This window comes from Solanum tuberosum, unplaced genomic scaffold (genome assembly GCF_000226075.1).
Source record: "Solanum tuberosum cultivar DM 1-3 516 R44 unplaced genomic scaffold, SolTub_3.0 scf00158, whole genome shotgun sequence".
NCBI classification, from domain to species: Eukaryota; Viridiplantae; Streptophyta; class Magnoliopsida; order Solanales; family Solanaceae; genus Solanum; species Solanum tuberosum.
Window position 1 is genome coordinate 955136 of NW_006239083.1, and position 19003 is coordinate 974138.

The 19003-nt window shown below is 31.1% G+C and overlaps 2 protein-coding genes across 2 annotated transcripts; one reads left to right on the plus strand and one right to left on the minus strand.

Annotated features, from left to right (window-relative positions):
• Nucleotides 1-604: 604 nt before the first annotated feature.
• LOC102580202 (flotillin-like protein 4) lies at nucleotides 605-3651 on the minus strand. The gene is made up of 3 exons (XM_006353604.2): nucleotides 3090-3651; nucleotides 1725-2353; nucleotides 605-1270 (listed from the first exon to the last, which is right to left on the minus strand). The coding sequence occupies exons 1-3, from the start codon at nucleotides 3385-3387 to the stop codon at nucleotides 761-763; spliced, it is 1437 nt and encodes a 478-aa protein (XP_006353666.1). The 5' UTR covers nucleotides 3388-3651; the 3' UTR covers nucleotides 605-760.
• Nucleotides 3652-7307: 3656 nt separating this feature from the next.
• LOC102580528 (uncharacterized) lies at nucleotides 7308-11758 on the plus strand. Its single transcript, XM_006353605.2, has 9 exons — nucleotides 7308-7582; nucleotides 8372-8559; nucleotides 8830-9011; nucleotides 9458-9742; nucleotides 9823-9881; nucleotides 9987-10023; nucleotides 10132-10203; nucleotides 10732-11056; nucleotides 11142-11758. The coding sequence occupies exons 1-9, from the start codon at nucleotides 7468-7470 to the stop codon at nucleotides 11532-11534; spliced, it is 1656 nt and encodes a 551-aa protein (XP_006353667.1). The 5' UTR covers nucleotides 7308-7467; the 3' UTR covers nucleotides 11535-11758.
• Nucleotides 11759-19003: the final 7245 nt, after the last annotated feature.

Below are 19003 nucleotides of genomic sequence, written 5' to 3' on the forward strand. Positions count from 1 at the left end.
ACGTGGTACCTTGAAATATAAACAAAAGAATTATCCCAAGGGATCTACTGATTGTTTGCTCTCTATACTGCCCATATTATTTTGGCCAGATCCAAGTCTTGAAAAGAGAAATGAGCAGAAGCTCTTTCTTCTTCTATTTGGGTTTCTGCTATCAGCCTTTCCCTGTTAGCTACTTCTTGTTTAGCACCAACTAGGACATAATATGTTTTGATTTTTTATAATTCGTTAACGAGGCATATCCTTTTTCTTATTACTACCTATTCCACTTATTTCTCCATCTACTTAAACTTTCTTTTATTTTGTGGTTTTATCTAGAGTTGCAGACATACTGTCTTCTATTGCAGCACACACATTACCTCTTTCTTTTGCTTCGAATCTCCTTTAATTTATTTATTTTTAGACGTCTTGAGTTCTTTTATTTATTTTCTGATTTTGGTTTGCCAGGTCTTTGTTAATGTTCCTCTGGTTTTTCTCATTTGATTAAAGGTTCTCAATGCTGGTGCTCTCAGATATAGGTAGTCATTTGATGTTGCTGAGCTCAACTAGTAAATAATTTGATCGAAAAAGCTGGTTCAAAGATGCCTAATTTCAAAATCCCAACATGTAAACAAACCGCAGCCCTTGAACTTTATTAAGTTCAACGATTGAAACAAACTCTTGACCTGACTGAACATTTATCAAATGGACCAATCCCTTGGTGTTCTTATTTTAACAAGTGTGACATTTTGATCATTGCATTATTTCTTGAGGAGAACAAGAATCATTGACTAGAGTCATTTGTCAAGGTGCCCATCCATGTAGGTGGCATCATTCCAGTCTGTTCATGAACAGTCTTAAACAATGGTGGCAATGTTTTGTAGATACCAGCAACTTCTCTTAGGGCACTTCCACCACCTTCTGCATTTGACTCAGATCCTCCATTTGTCCAAATGCTGATTTTGGGTTGTAGGCCTCGAATAGCTTCACCGTTAATCTTGGCAAGTTCTTGAAACATCCCACCACTGATCATTAAGTAATCCCTTAGAGCACCATAGTTTCCGCCCAAAGATTCTAAGAGAGTGCGCAAGTATGTGCCTTGAGCTTCTGCTAGAGCTTTAAGTCCTTCTGCTTCCTTCATCTTTGCATATAAATCTCCATCAATGATCTGTTTACGTCTGTAGAAATCAGCCTCTGCAGTTGCTTTCTGTGCCTCTGCTTCTTTCTCCTTTTCGTAGAGAAATGCTTCTGCTTCTTTTTGTTTCTTGTAGAGCTCCCAATTTGCTTCTTGCACCTTTTAGACCAATGAGGCATTAGAAACTTCAAAGTTTACCATTTTTTTGTAAGTTTTAAGCTTTATGTAAAAAGTAACCTAATAATAATTGTATCCAATCTACTTTCATGTTAAACTACACAGATAGTGTGAATTATTGTTGATTCTCTTATAATTAAAGATGCTACTTCCTCCATTCCAATTTATGGGGTAACTTTTTCTTTTTAGTCCGTTTCAAAAAAGAATGACAACTTATTAAACTTTAAGCATCACATTTTTCCCTTAATGAGAAACTTTCAGACTCTTTAAGTTACAAAAGTCTTATAATCACACTAACGTTATGGTATGTTTATGATCACTTTCAAAAGTCTCCATATTTTTCTTAAACTCTGTCTATTCAAACTTTGTCACGAAGCATTGCCAATTTAAGTAGAGGTTAATTATTTTATGTTGTCAAAGGAGTCATGAGTCTAACCTTAGTTTCATACTCAACACTAGCTTTGCTCAAAAACTCAGCCTTAAGTTTCTCTGTCATGGCTAAAGCATTCATCCTCTCTACTTCCTTTTGCAACTCAGCATCTCTCAATGCCACTGCTTTCTCTGCCTCCACCTCTGCCACTTGTGCTTCTTTAGCCCACCCTGCTTTCTTCTTTGCCAACACTGCATTTGCTTCAGCAACTTCTGCTTCTCTCTGGTTTTCAAACACCTTCACTTCTGTCCTCACTTTTATCTCCTCTTTCTTCCCTTCTCCTTCCCTTTGTGTTGATATAATCCTTGTTTCTGCATCGATCTTAGCTGCGTTCTGTAGCGTTTGCCCTGATCTTAGCTTTGACCCAATCTCCCCTTTCATTCTGGCTTCCGCCACGTCTATTTTAGCTTGGTTTGCAGCTTCCATTTGAGTCTTTTGACCCAAGTAAGAGAAGTACTCATGTCCTGGAACATCAACGAGTTGCTTGACGTTGGCATTGTAGATTAAGAGCCCGAATTGGTTTAGTTCGAGTTGGACTTTCTGGAATACTTCTTGTTTGAACTGTTTGGTTCCTTTGAATATATCTTCCATTGTCATTGATGCAGCAAGAACTCTAGTTTCTCCTTCAATGATACCTTGAAAAAGGGGGATAACCAAATTAATATAGCACCTGGTTTAGCAGTTAATGAAGTGGAGTGAAAACCATGATCAGTGTTGAAATATCAACAACAAAAGAAATGCTAAGTACCACCTATGTCTTGGTAGATAGAATTACTTGGTACCTATACTGATAGGAGATAGCAGGTACACATTGAAATAATAGATATGTGCCCAAACTACCCTTATTATCGCCATTGCCAAAAGGGGGTACATGGACAAATTTTTCCATCTACTATGTAAAATACTTTAACAAGCGGGGTATAGCTTAGTTGGAGAACTGCCTACATCCTCACCCTAATGATAGGGGTTCAAACCCCATTATATCCCCTTCCCAAAATCCCACCAAGAAAATAGTTGTTGACAAATCGTCTCATATTTATTCTCCATTATTATACTTCATGTTAGAGATCGGGAAAATATACGATAATTTGCTTAATGTTAAGGGTATAAATGACCACAAAGTATTATGGAGGGTAAAATGAGGAATACTACAAAATCATGGAGGGATTATGGTTCAATTCCCAATAGAGCGAAAAAACAATATTATGTAAGTGAATTTTTTCCATCTATCTAATCTTGGCAGGAAAAGTTACTTTGTACCAATATTAGTGGGATATCAGTACATAAGCACCCTGTAAAATAGTCGAGTTGTACGTAAGTTGCTTCAGTCACCACCGTTATTTAACACAAAAAAGAGGGGTGGGGGCATACCTTGAACAAGATCATTGACATGGTTTGAGTATTTGTCATGTGGAGAGATAAGTTTTGCATACTTCAAGAGGCTGGCTTCATCATCAAGTCTAGGACCAACTGTGAAAACAGCTGGAAGAACAAAAGGGAGCTTTTCAGCACTCATAGCTTGGACTTCAAATGTGTAATTCACAGGTGAAACATCAAATTTTGTCCATGATTGTCCTGGAAGTATCCATGCTTTCTTTGTTATATTTATATCATTGATCCCTAGCCCTGTTACCACCAAGTACTCTGATGCTTTTGCAACTTTATACATCTTTTTTGTTTTTGGACACAACTTCTTCTGGTATTTTGGGTGGATTAGAGGTGGTGGTGGAGGTATCGCTACTTGAAAAAAACAGGAATTAGCTATGAACTTCGTCAATAATCAATCGTTGAATAGCTCGTAACTAACATTTTTTGCCAATATGTGGCTAATTAGTAGTGTATTAGGATGAAATTTTAGAGAGTATATATATGGAAGTTTACTTTGAATGTGTCAAATATGAACACACCATTGGATGTACATATGAAAATGAACTTCTGAAATTTCAAAGTAATGCAAGTAGTATTCTACAAGTTGTACATTAAATATAGTTGTTGGACTTCTAATATAATATACAATTGATTATAGAAAACTGACCAATGACATACCATCAAGTTAACAACTAATTAAAGCGGTATTACAGCTTCATAGCAATTGCCTAATACAATGACTAATGAAAATGCAGCAACTTCTTACGAGTCAGATAGATTTGGAGCCCGATATCAGGACTGCTTATTATCAATGTTAGAAAAAAGTGGGAACATGTAGAATTAGTAGCAAGTTTTGGTTTTTTTCAAGGTTAAATATATCAGGATTAATTAAAAAATAAAATAAAATTGGTAGGTCAATTTCATTTGATGTATAAAAAACTGTATACACTTCTCGTGCACATAGTTTAAACTCTAGTAGTATTTCGATAGAATAGTGGAAATTTACCGGTTACCTAAAAATAGGGTTAATACCTCAGATGGTCACTCAACTATCCACTTTTGCCTCAGAAAGTCACTCAACTTTTAATTTTCACTAAAAAGTCACCATGTGAGTGACTTTCTGAGGAAAGACTGGATAATTGAGTGACCATCTAAGGTATTAACCCCCTAAAAATAAGATTAACATAAGCTTCATTTATTTGCAATTAATAAGGTCTTGATCTTAAATCACCAGATTTCAATCATTGTACAGGTTTTGTAGGCCTGAATGTTATTACTAAGATCTTATCCGTTAAGTATACTTGTTTTTATTTTTATTTTACAACTCATAGATAATTTATTAATAACAAAGTATTGGTTTTATTGAAATGTTTTGTTCAAAATTTCCTTATACCAAACTGCTATCTACCATTATCAACTATCATTATCATCCACAATTATCATTACCGTTATCAAACGATATTAGTTATCATTTATCGTTTAACAATTATCACCATCGATCATCGTTACATCCATTTATTGATCACTGCCGACACCCTTTTCCGCTGACCCAGTCACCTTTTCTTCCCTTGCGTACTTAGAATTACTCTAGTCTTCTTTGGATTAATATGCCTTATTTAATATATTTTTCTCACCTAATTTTTAAATTTTTTTTTTGGACTAAAATTTAAAGTTTCTTCTTTTTTGCCGCCACGGTTATTGATTTTCAAATTCAAGATTTGTCCTATTAATTAAAAAAATGGTCTGAATTTAAGAGGTAACATTTGAAGAAAGGCTAGTGAGGTAATTGAAGGCAAAAAATTTGTGCCTTTTTAGACATAAAAAGACATGTCCTAACTACAGTTAAAAAGGAGAAAGTGTTATTTTTTAAATACCTCAGCTTTAACAATATTAGAAGTGGTTCGTTTTTTTTTCTCCATGCAATTCAAGATTTCATTTGCGTTTATGTTAGCGATTTCTAACGTGAATTTGATGGGTTATCCCTTTCTACAGATTGTCCCATTGATTCAGTGATACACCAACTACACCATATTTCCTTTTTTATCATAAAGTCTCTTGATTCCTTTATTTGTCTTTCATAAGTTAGATCCTTCTCTTTCAAATTAAAAAAAAGGGACGAAGAATCCATCTAAAGTGGTGAAGATCATACCAAACTTCAGATAAAAAATATTTAATATTTAATCTTATCAATGCTACGCTTCAAATATGAATATCTAAAATTGTGTGTGAAGCAATAAATTTATTTTAAATAATTTAACTTTAGATAAAAATGTAAAATTACCTAAATAGTAAATACTAATCTTATTTTATCATAATTTCAAAATTTTCCTATCATTTAAAAAAAAAATCAAAAATCTCCTCTCTAATACATCATTCTCCTCTCTATGATACATCTTTATCTCCCTTTTGAATACATCCCTCCCCTCTCTGATACATTCCTCCCATATATGTCCAGTTGTCCTATCCTCTCCCTTATGTATTCACATGTCTGCTTATGTATCCGAAAGTCATATAAAAATAATATAATTTTTTTAAACACTATAAAATTTACGTAAATTATCTCAAAATGTAATGACGACCTAAAACAGATATTTGTACACTTAGCCCTAATTGAGGTGAATTGGAATGATAGTAGGCCCACATTAGTATCCAAAGTCAAAAAGTTGCCGAATTAGCTGCCCCATCTTTCTAGTCTAGGAGAATGAGCCCCCAACATTTTCCCGCTTTTTTTTGGGAGCCGTGAATACCAAAAGCTCTTTGAATTTTTAATCAAGAAGGTTTTTATTAAAAAAAAAAAAAAAACTTGCAAGGAATTTCTCAAGATGTTATGTGTAATTGTGAGCAAAGTTTTCTTTTTATATATATATTTAACTACCAAGAAATTTGAGCTATTCTTTTGGTGTACTTACGTATGGTTTGTTCTAGTATAATAGTTACATAAAAAAAAATATAAACTACACTAGACAAGCTTCGTGCGATAAACTCTATTAGAAAAGGCATGCAAATGGTATTGAACCTAGGACTCCCTATCCGAGAAATACCTTGCTCAATCATCTTAGTCACCACTGAAGTAGCATAGCGTGCAAAGTTATTCAATTATGAAAGAAAAACAAAATGCCAAATCTTAATTTTAAGAAAGAAAGAAACTAAACAAAATATTTAATACAACCATACAACAAAAACTCCTTTAATTATATATGACAGTTGCAACATTAAAATCTCTAACGTATTGATTGCTTAGTGTAACATAACTATACTACCAAAAAATAAAAGGCTACAATATGACCTTAGATTTTGATTATGAAACTTAACTTAAATTAATGCATTGAGTTTATTATTATTGATTGTAAATTAAATTGCCCTAGAAAAGTACTGATAGTTAATAATTTGTAGTCCTAAATTAATTTGTTGAGACTATTTTTTTTGTCGAATTTAGTAGTGAAAATGGAAAAAGTTATCCAATTCACTCTTCAAAAACCAAACACTAAAGTTTTTTTAGTTTTTTTGTTTTTAAAGACATTAATAGAGTATATACTTAAAAAAAAAATTGTGTGTTGGGGGGGGGGGGGGAGAGGGGGGATGTATCCCTTACATTCTGGGTACTGGACATGCATCCCCAGGTTCACTAGGCTTCATAGCATGCTTTCAACCTGTTTTATTTTATTTTATTTTGTAAATTTTATTAAATAATAAAAAAATAATTATAGGTAATCATTTATATTAAGTGAAATTAGAATTTCTTAAAATAAAATAAAACAGATTACTTGGTATAACATGTTGAAAATTTTATTTTTTCCACCCGATGTCAAGTATGCATAATCAACCTTTGAGTAATATGAACCTGTGTTAAGTAAGTAAGACTCATTAAAATGGAAATACCTTCATATATCAAGATGCTATTTTATATTAGAGCTCGATTTAAGAATGGATGGATCATGTGTACACTCTTCGTCTCAAATTATCTGTCATGTTTCTTTTTTACACAACTCTTAAGAAAATATATTAACTAGGAGTAATTTTGATTATTTTACCTTTATTTATATCTTATAATATAATTTCTCACTAAGTATTTACTTTATTTACGTGTGATATTGAAGTAATTACAGTCTTCAAAGCAATTAAGGATAAAATAATTAATTTTATATTTAAACTTGTAAAATGACAAATAATTTGAGACGAGGTGGTGAAGGCATTTGTTGAAGTGTTAGTGTAAACGCATATGCTTTTATTACAACATGTTTTTGAACAGTTAAAACTCTCATCAGTGAGTATGTACAGAGTACACAACCTTTATTGAAGGAGTTACTTTCCTTTGTTCATTGTTTTTCCAACATTTTGGAAGTCATTAAGGAACAAGAAGAATAATTGATTCACTATAACAATGTTATGTAAATGGCCAATGCTACTTTCTCTTTTAACCATTTTCATCTTTTTCTCTAACTTCACCCATGGAGATGGAGGGACAGACTCTCATTTTCAATCACCACCTTTATCAGGTAGCTTACTTACCACTTTCTTTTTTACTTTCCATGTTCAAAGTTTTTTCTTTTTTTATTCATCTTTTTTTCCCAGCTTATGTTTTAAGGTTTTTTTTTTCTTTTTTTGTTGATTAGTACAGCGTGGTTCGTAGCATTACTTTTATAGTTTCTTGTTATTCAGATTCTGTTTTATACTTACGTTATTGTATTATTTTGTTGTAGTTTCTGTTTAGAATGTTTTGTCATGTTCTCCGTAGTATTTTGTAATTTGTTATAATTTCTTTGTTAAAGAATGATAAAAATCTAGCGTTGGTGATGAATGAAATGGGTGGACTCAATATAAAGTTTGAGCAATCCTCCTCCCTTTGAGTTAGTTTTTGGCGTGAGTTAGGCATAAAATCTAATTTCACATAGTATCATAGCAAAATCCATCTCGCCCAATGTTGGGGCCCTCAAAATCAAAAATATTGCCCACACACCAAATGCTAAAAAGTGATAAGTCTCACTTTAGTGGTTAATGAGATGAGTGGACTCCTTATAAAGCTTGACAATCATCCTCCCTTTTAGTTAAGTTTTTGGGAGGTGAGTTAGGCCTTAAGACCTAATTTCACATTCTTTATTTCTGTTATTTCCTTTTTTGATCTACTTTGAACTGTTTTTTTCTCGAGTCGAGTGTCTATTGAAAACAACCTATTCTCTCTATCCCAAGGTAGGGGCAAGGTCTGTGTATACCATACTATCTCAAACCTCACTTTGTGAGATTACACTGTGTATGTTGTTGTTGTTAACTAAATGGGACATTTTTAGATGAATTTAGGAAGGGAAGAAATGAGGTATTTTCAAGGCTATATGCTGAAGGTCCCAATATTGTTGAGCCTCCAGTGCAGAGCTCATCACTTATATTGGCTGCTGAGAGAACATACAGAAAAGACCCTCTCAATGGTTTTAAGAGATATAATGGAGGATGGAACATCAATGACCGCCATTACTGGGCTGTAAGTACTCAAGATTTTACCTTTCTTGTAATGTACTATTTTCATTTGTTTCAATTTGTTTGTCTGATTTTGATTTGACATAAAGTTTAAGAAATTAGTGAAGACTTTTGAATGTTGTAGTCTTAAACTAAATATATGTAGAATGTACCAAAATGTGCATTAATCTTATGGTCTAAAACGTGTTACGTGGAAAGTTGGAATTAATCTTGCAGTCTTAAACATGGTTTTCCTTTGATTGTTGTTCATGCTATAATTTGGTTTCTTGTGCAGTCTGTGGCATATACAGCCGTTCCATTCTTTATCACCGCGCTGATCTGGTTTGTGATCTTTGGACTTTGCTTATTGTTCATCTGTGTCTGCTCCCGTTGCTGCAAAAGAGAACCTTATGGATACTCTGCGATGGCTTATGCTCTCTCCCTCATATTCCTTGCGCTTTTTACCATTGCTGCAATGTATGCTCTCTCCCTTCTCCTTAACGGATTTAATTTATAAAAACTGACAACGTAAAAAAAATTTACACTATCATAGTACTTTAATTTGTTGTAGCAGTTAACATGCCTTATTTCCAAGTTAGTAATCCCACTTTTTATGGGTACCTATAAGTGATCTGATGGTTTAACTTTTTTCACTTTAGTTATTGTAGTATTTCAATGGTAAATACTAGTTTAGGAGACTTATGGGTTTCTCCATAGCGGAAATGGATATGCAGCAACCACGACTCGTGTCACCAGTCGTTGGGAATCCTCACGAAATGGATGACTTTCCTTTGTCCACAACCTTAATATCCTCAGAAGATGCAGAGCGTTTTTTCTCTCTTTTGGATAGCTAAATGAATTAATTTCTCATTTATGTGCTTTCTCTTTTGGAGTTTGGTTCTAATTTGATTTTCGATATGCAGCATTGGATGTGTCATATTGTACACAGGCCAAGAGAAGTTCCACAGCAGTACACTAAACACTATGGATTATGTGGTGCATCAGGCAAATGTCACAGCTGATACTCTCATGAATGTGTCTGTTTATCTAGCAGCTGCCAAACAGCTTGCAGTGGATCGAATTTTGATCCCTGCTAATGTCCAAACAGACATTGATTACGTTCAAACGAAGATCACTTCTTCTGCTAGTACCCTTTCCACTAAAACAGCTGATAATAAGGATGACATAGAACACCTGATAGAATCAGTGTAAGGGAATGGCATTTCAATAATTTAAAATTCAGGGTACTTAACTTACCACTAAATATCCTGAGGCTCTATAAATGCAGGAGAACGGCTCTTATCGTTCTATCTGTTGCTATGCTTGCTTTGACATTTCTTGGATTTGGTAAGATTTCCTTGACCATTAAACTAAATTATGCATACCTTAGAATTCTGTAACAAGTTCTTCGTAATTTCCTAATAAATATGCTCTGGTACTTTGTCTTTTCAGTATTCTCAATGTTCGGCATGCAGGTCTTTGTCTACATGTGAGTTAATGTTGCGCGTCACGACATAATTATGTCTCGTGTCTTTCCATTAACTCCTTTCCCACGTACTTCATTCTGTAAGAACGATCTCGTGTTCTATTTGTGCAGCTTGGTTATTTTTGGATGGATTCTCATCACTGGGACATTGATTTTATGTGGCATATTTCTTGTTCTCCACAAGTAAGCTCTTTCAAGTTTTGCACTATTTTTGCTGTTTCACTAAGCTATTGAGAGTTAGTCATGACACCTCTTCTCAGATTAGGCAAGTCTTCGTCTTATGCATTCAGCTTCTCCTGGAAACAGAGTTAACTGGTGCTTCCTGATGCCTTCTTTTGGTATCAGTATAACTAAAATGCTGCGTAAGAACCTTTCAGAGTTTGCTGATTGCGTAAACATAAACTAACAGACTCATCCTAGAAGTGATTAACATACACGAATATTCGAATATTGTCCTCTATAGAGAGTTTGTGTGTTTATTCTTGTTCAACAGTCTCAAGAGGCATGTTGTAATTACTTATATTGTCTCCTGGGATACTGTCGTGTCGAACCCTATACAGAAATTAACAGGGAGGACAGCATGATGTTAAACAGTGATGGTTTAATAGGTTTTTGTTATAGAAGGTTAAGAACAATCAAGTAGTTGATTAATGAGTCCTTTTGATATCATTCATTTGGACATCCCTAATCGTTCTTTGTTTAACGTTTCAGTGTGACTGCAGACACTTGTGTAGCAATGGATGAGTGGATCCAAAACCCCACAGCTCATACAGCTTTAGATGACATATTGCCTTGTGTGGACTATGCCACAGCACAAGAGACTCTTACTAAAAGCAAGGAAGTGACTTATAACCTGGTCGATATCGTCAACCAGGTTATTACAAATGTCTCTAACATCAATTTCTCTCCCAACTTTGCCCCTTTTTACTACAATCAATCAGGACCTGTGTTGCCAATACTTTGCAATCTGTTTAATCCTGACTTAACTTCTCACAACTGTGGTCCTGCTGAAGTGGACTTAAACAACGCAACTCAGGTATAACCCGCTATCAGATTGAATGTGTAAAATTTCTTTATATCGTCAGTGTATATAACGTAAACTCAATTTTTGCATTGCAAAGGTCTTGAACAGCTATGTTTGTCAAGTTTCTCCGAGTGGTGTTTGTGTCACGCCAGGCCGTCTGACTCCAACACTCTACAGCCAGATGGCTGCTGCTGTAAACATGAGCTATGGATTGTATCAATATGGTCCATTCCTGGTTGACCTGCAAAATTGTGATTTTGTTAGGCAAACTTTTGGTGACATATATAATGTACATTGTCCTGGTCTGCTGCAATACAGCAAAAGAGTGTATGTTGGGCTAGTGATGGTAACTGTTGCAGTGTTACTTTCTCTTACATTCTGGATAATATACGCTAGAGAGAGGCGCCACCGCGTCTATAAGAAAGAACATATGTCCAAACTTGATGAAGGAATTGAAGTTGAAGGGGATAAAATTATTCATGAAGAGTAAAGTAATCTGTTTCATTTTGTGCAATAGTACTAGCTGAGAGATGTATTGTTATTGTTGTAACTTGTATTGGTTTTTTTTGTATATACTGAATCACTTGTGGCAGTTCAAAGAGCCTATGGTGTATTAATTGTTGAGGTTCCCAAAAAGTTTGAGGGATTGAACCATCAATGTGTTGAACATAGCAAATATTGTATTTTGATGTTAGTGAACTAACCTTGATTCTCATAGAGGCGGATTCAAACTTTCAAGTTTAACTATGTTGAATCATGATATTTTTTGCTTTTGGATTCAGGATATATTTATACATTAACACAAATACAAAATTTGAGTCAAAACTGTTGAGTTCTGACAAATCCGTAACTCAGATAATAAATATGCTTAATCTTAAAATCGATATTATTCTTCTTTTAGGTGACTTAATGGTCATTGAAATGGATATAAATCTTAGAGATTGGGTTCATATTTCAGTAGAGACAACAAACGATAGGTGATCTCTTCTCATCTATCTATCTAAGCTTTGTTGGACATAATTAGTTGTAACATATATTATTAGTAGGTACTCGATGAAATAATCTGGATATGCACGACTCTGACATTTCTTGGTAGTGTTAGGTTCTATACTTCTATTTAAGGGGAAATTAGCAAACTAGTCATAATCCCTAACTTAATTAGTAAAAACATCTACACTTTAAAATAATTATTTAAAATGTCAAAATGTCAATATTTTAGAAAATAATTTGTATCCAAATACTATTACTTGTCTTTCCTTTTATTTCTCAAAAATATGAAATACATCCACTACCCATTTACACTTCTTCCTAGGCTTTAATACCATTAAATTTACTTTCCATCTTTCACGTTTTCAATTTTTTTTCTCTTTCATCAACTTTTTAGTTTTCACCATCCCCATCATTCCCGATTTTTCATTTTTTTCTCTTTCATCAAATTTTCACCAGTATTCTCTCCCTCATTGTTGAAGAAGAACTAATTATTCAAGTTCATACCAATTTGTTCAGATCTATCAATTAATTCAAGAATAAAGGTATTTTCGAAGTCATCATTATTTTGCGAGATTTCATGAGATTTTGTTTTCAAAATCACAAATTATGTTGAATTTTGGATTGTATGTATTACGGATTTTCCGTCATTTTATTTTTATTTTTATGTGAGATTGTTAACATACTCATCAAATATTTATGCATTTTGGATTTTTAGTATTTTAAACACTATTGTTCGATTTTTTTGTGATATTGTTTACACATTTGAGATTTAGTAGATTGTAATTTGTAGTAATCAAAATTAGCATTCATACATAATATATTGTTTGATTTTTTTATATATTCATATTTAATAATTTTGAATTTTGCTTATAGGGTTACTAATGCACAAGTGAATACAGATTTAGATTTGAGTTTGGTGAAAAATCGGAAAAAAGGAACATAGCAAACGAAGAAGAAAGAGAGAGTCAGAGAAGAGGTTTGGTGAAAAAAATCGGAAAAAAGGAACATAGCTGATGAAGAAGAAAGAGAGAGTCAGAGAAGAAGGTTGCAAAATTGTATTCATAACAGAATAGTATTCATATTAATTTTTGTTTGTCAATTGTTTTTCTTTTACTCATCATTTGTATTTTTATTATGAACATTGTATTTCTTTTTTAGTTTGTAGTCATTCAAATAGGTATGTCAAATGGATTTGTATTTTTAAGCATAGATGTATCCTATTTTTTAACAATCAATTTGTATTATTATTTTTTAGAATATTGTATCCTTCCTCAACATATTGTATTATTTTTTTAGAATATTGTATCCTTCCTCAATATATTGTATTATTTTCACTATGTATGTTATTTGTTTTCCAAAATCTTGTATCCCTATTTCTTTCATAGTCAATTTGTATTTATTTTTTTAGAATATTATATCCTTCCTCAACAGATTGCATTATTTCCACCACGTATGCAAATTTTATTTTTTTTCAGAATCTTGTATCATTTCATAAATCATATTCATATGTTTATTATTTTTTTCAAAATCTTGTATCCTTTCATAAATCATATTCATATGTAATGATTAGATTTTGTTGAGATACAATCAGTAATATTTTTGTAATACAAATAAAAGAAAAATATATTTGGCAGACATGTAATACAATTTTGATCACTGAAATACAATTTGTAGTTTTCACTATGAAAGTAAAAAAATCAATTTTAATTTGAATGGTAAAGTGAGCACATAAAATGTAAAAATTATTGGTATACAATTATAATGAAAACATAATAAAAAGGAAAGTTTATCCAATCGAATGAAAAAGGGATTTTTTTTAAGAGAATTTTTTTAAAATTGTAACTGATGAGAATTTTAAGTGATATGTTCCTTTTTTTAAAATATTATCTCCCTTCATTTTCTCCTTTCTAAATAATTGTAATCTTGAAAATCAAACAAATAAAAAATACATAAATCAAATACATAACAAACTAAAATATTGACATTTTAGATAATTATTAAAAATGTGACTAAGAAAACCCATTAAATATCAAAATATTGACATTTTGAAATTTTTTCCATTTAATTAATTACTGTGTTCTTTTTGTGGCTAACTATAGTTTGATGGCCAAAATGTCAGAGTCAAAGACAATGTTGTACTGGTTGGGCTAAAATAGGTTTTCATTGAAAATTTTGCTTTGAAGGAAAAGTCAATAGTCATAAAGAATAGGTGTTAGATAACTTACTTATTTTACTCATTCTACAAATGTTGCATAAACTATCTTATTATGAAAGAAAGAAAAAACTTCATTGAATATTTACAAAATAAAATGTTTTAACCGCTTTAATATCATAATTAAAATCTTAGTAAAGCAGTACCCTCCAAAATTTGGCTCGTTAACATTATCATAGGATTTAATTTATATATATGTCATAAACTATATTCTCTCTGAATAAACATATATCTTATAAGTACTTAAAGACAACAACATGCATTACTCAGTGTAATCCTATAAATTGTGCAAGAGTAGGAAGGTGTGTATATAGTTTTTACTTATCTTATGATATGAAGGTAGAAAATATGTTTTCGATAGACTCTCGGCTCAAATCAGCTAACTACAAGAAAACATCTTAATTGTAATATGATATTCCGTCTTGACACATGTGCTAATCTTATTTGAATCACTTGTGTATCACACAATTACAATTTCAAATCCAATCCCCACCTAAAAGTTGGTTGATAAAAAAAATAAAAATGATAGAAGTGTGATCATAACTCATAGGATATAATTTATATTACCTTAAACAAGTTGGTGTAGAGAATAATATAATTGACATGATTTTTAACCAATAAACAAGCGTTTAGAAGCTTCTTTTATGCTCTATGTTATTTAAAAACTTAATTGTTAAGTCTTAGAAGTGGAGCTATTCCTTGTTGACTACTCTTCATTTAAAAGTAACCCCAATAAGTATTTTAATTTAAAAGGAATAGGATAGTTACTTTTCGAGGAGTACTTACGTTAGTTTAATGCCACATAATTATCTCACTAATCTGATCATGATATAGACTGTCTGATCAAATTTTTAAAACACTAGAGAAAATGTTTACCTTCCTCAACATATTGTATTATTTTCACTATGTATGCTATTTGTTTTCCAGAATCTTGTATCCCTATTTATTTCATAGTCAATTTGTATTTATTTTTTTAGAATATTATATCCTTCCTCAACAGATTGTATTATTTCCACCACGTATGCTATTTATTTTTTCAGAATCTTGTATCCTTTCATAAATCATATTCATATGTAATGATTAGATTATGTTGAGATATAATCAGTAATATTTTTGTAATACAAATAAAAAAAAAATATATTTGGCAAACAAGTAATACAATTTTGATCACTGAAATACAATTTGTAGTTTTCACTATAAAAGTAAAAAAATCAATTTTAATTTGAGTGGTAAAGTGAGCACATAAAATGTAAAAATTATTGGTATACAATTATAATGAAAACATAATAAAAAGGAAAGTTTATCCAATCGAATGAAAAAGAGATTTTTTTTGAAATTGTAACCGATGAGAATTTTAAGTGATATGTTCCTTTTTTTTAAAATATTATCTCCCTTGATTTTCTCCTTTCTAAATAATTGTAATCTTGAAAATTAAACAAATAAAAAATACATAAATCAAATACGTAACAAACTAAAATATTGACATTTTAGATAATTATTAAAAGTATGACTAAGAAAACCCATTAAATATCAAAATATTGACATTTTGAAAATTTTCCCTTCACTTACTTACTATGTCCTTCACTTACTTACTATGTTCTTTTTGTGGCTAACTATAGTTTGATGGCCAAAATGTCAGAGTCAAAGACAATGTTGTACTGGTTGGGTTTTCATTGAAAATTTTGCTTTGAAGGAAAAGTCAATAGTCATTTTTTGGAAGTGGCCCAGCCAACCAACCAAAGTTGAAAGAGGCTCCACCCATTTTTTGACATGTGGATCGTGAGGTCCAAACTATTAGTTAAAGCTGAAAAATGAAACCAAAAGGAGAGAGAATGTAAAACTTGAATGAAAATTGCAAGATAATTGTGGGGTCCATGTCAAGTTCAATTAAATAAATTAAAATATTATATTGAAAGTGGAAAAAGTGCAAAGGAATAAAAAGTCATATTATTAGTTGATCAATATTTTTATTTTCTATTTTATATCCACATTTATTTAACGTGTTGAATTGAATATCTATTAAAAATATTATTCTTATATTGAAATTTGTTTACACTCATTTTCTTTAAACTCGCGTTACTTTTGAAAATAGTTCTATATTACAAGATAAGATAAGATTTGTGTATTTTTTGTTGTCTTCAAACTAATTTACTATTAACGTCAAATACCAAATTGAAGACATGCATAATTCTAATCACCTATTAAATACCATTTATTGCTACTAAAGCAATGGCGTGAAGAAATGGAGGACAATATGAAAAAAGAGTGGAAAAAAAGAAAGTGATATCATTTGTTTTGAAAACTCAAAAATCTCATTAAATGATTGTTGGTTTAATTTTATCATGTTGCGTTTCATTTACACAAAATATAAATTATTTCATTAGTTAAATTATTTATTGTAGTGACTAGTGAGATTGTATATTATGTTAGCATTTATTAATTGAGAAAAGTTCTATACAAACTTGTGGTCCCTCCGTCTTATATTATTAAAAAAAAAAAACCGGAATTATTATTTATTTTAGATAATTAAAATAGAGTGTATTAAGAAGAGTTACAAGGCAATTAGTAATTTTTTTTCTACTTATTTACAATTTCTTTAGTAAAGATGTGTATAAAAAGAAAGTAGACAAATAATATGACTATATGAGTGAGATGAAAATATATTTTCAAGGCCTACCTTGCTAGCCTTGCCCCTTTATGCGACTTCACCCATACATTGTAAAGATAAATGTATTATATATTTTATAAGATTCAAGTTTCAACACAAATAAAATTATAAAAATGAAAATATAACAGTATGTGTCAAATAAAACAGTAACAACAACATGTAACAAGTTAGAAAAATTAGTGATTGGGTTTTAGAGTGTTGTAACTATTCTTGTCCAGAATAGTATATTTATTGAGATATATATATAGTTGATAGAAAAGATATGTGCAGTCAAAAAAAATTGTCAGCATAGTATTAAATTGACCCCACAATTGTCTTGTAATTTCCACTCAAACTTTACATTCTCTCTCCTTTTGATTTCATTTTTCAGCCTTAACTAATAGTTTGGACCCCACGATCCACATGTAAAAAAATGGGTGGAGCCTCTTCCAACTTTGGTTGATTGGACCTCTGCCATAATAAAAAATTTCTTAGATAACTTACTTATTTTACTCATTCTACAAATGTTGCATAAACTATCTTTATTATGAAAGAAAGAAAAAACTTCATTGAATATTTACAAAATAAAATGTTTTAACCGCTTTAATAGCATAATTAAAATCTTAGTAAAGCAATACCCTCCAAAATTTGGCTCGTTAACATTATCATAGGATTTAATTTATATATATGGCATAAACTATATTCTCTCTGAATAAACATATATCTTATAAGTACTTAAAGACAACAACACGCATTACTCAGTGTAATTCTATAAATTGTGCAAGAGTAGGAAGGTGTGTATACAGTTTTTACTTATCTTATGATATGAAGGTAGAAAATATGTTTTCGATAGACTCACGACTCAAATCAGCTAACTACAAGAAAACATCTTATTTGTAATCTGATATTCCATCTTGACACATGTCCTAATCTTATTTGAATCACTTGTGTATCACACAATTACAATTTCAAATACAATCCCCACCTAAAAGTTGGTTGGTAAAAATAAAAAAAATGATAGAAGTATGATCATAACTCATAGGATATAATTTATATTACCTTAAACAAGTTGGTGTAGAGAATAATATAATTGACATGAGTTTTAACCAATAAACAAGCGTTTAGAAGCTTCTTTTATGCTCTATGCTATTTAAAAACTTAATTCATACTTAATAAGTGGTGGTTCCTTGACTACCACCAAGCCAATCAAAAATCGCCACGTGGGCCTAATTAATATTTCTTTATTTCTTTCTTTTATATAACATTTTCTATTTCTACTTTCTATTTCTTTCTATTAACCAATCAAAAATCGCCACGTGGGCCTAATTAATATTTCTTTCTTTTATATAATATTTTCTATTTCTACTTCCTATTTCTTTCTATTAACCAATCAAAAAACGCCACGTGGGCCTAATTAATATTTCTTTCTTTTATATAATATTTTCTATTTCTACTTCCTATTTCTTTCTATTAACCAATCAAAAAACGCCACGTGGGCCTAATTAATATTTCTTTCTTTTATATAACATTTTCTATTTCTACTTTCTATTTCTTTCTGTTAACCAATCAAAAATCGCCACGTGGGCCTAATTAATATTTCTACGCGCAGGCAACAGCAGCACCGGCTCTACGAAGTCAGAATCGAATCTTTTTACTTGACTTAGAAAGACGAACATCTGGGCTCCTCAACTACCACCAAACCAATCAAAAATTGCCACGTGGGCCTAATTAGTATTTCTTTCTTTTATATAATATTTTCTATTTCTACTTTCTATTTCTTTCTATTAATATTTCTTTCTTTTATATAATATTTTCTATTTCTACTTTCTATTTCTTTCTATTAATATTTCTTTCTTTTATATAATATTTTCTATTTCTACTTTCTATTTCTTTCTATTAATATTTCTTTCTTTTATATAATATTTTCTATTTCTACTTTCTATTTCTTTCTATTAATATTTCTTTCTTTTATATAATATTTTCTATTTCTACTTTCTATTTCTTTCTATTAATATTTCTTTCTTTTATATAATATTTTCTATTTCTACTTTCCATAAGTGGTGGTTCCCTTGCACTACCAACTTACTATATATCATCATCATATCATCAT

Excerpts from the sequence above, each read along its gene's own strand:
- LOC102580202 (XM_006353604.2), bottom strand. The coding sequence starts at position 3,387 with ATGTATAAAGTTGCAAAAGCATCAGAGTACTTGGTGGTAACAGGGCTA. Across the intron at positions 2,354-3,089 it reads TGTCAATGATCTTGTTCAAG|GTATCATTGAAGGAGAAACT; the intron begins GTATGCCCCCAC and ends CCCTTTTTCAAG. Across the intron at positions 1,271-1,724 it reads GTGTTGAGTATGAAACTAAG|GTGCAAGAAGCAAATTGGGA; the intron begins GTTAGACTCATG and ends TTGGTCTAAAAG.
- LOC102580528 (XM_006353605.2), top strand. The coding sequence starts at position 7,468 with ATGTTATGTAAATGGCCAATGCTACTTTCTCTTTTAACCATTTTCATC. Across the intron at positions 9,882-9,986 it reads TTTGACATTTCTTGGATTTG|TATTCTCAATGTTCGGCATG; the intron begins GTAAGATTTCCT and ends TTGTCTTTTCAG. Across the intron at positions 10,204-10,731 it reads ATATTTCTTGTTCTCCACAA|TGTGACTGCAGACACTTGTG; the intron begins GTAAGCTCTTTC and ends TTAACGTTTCAG.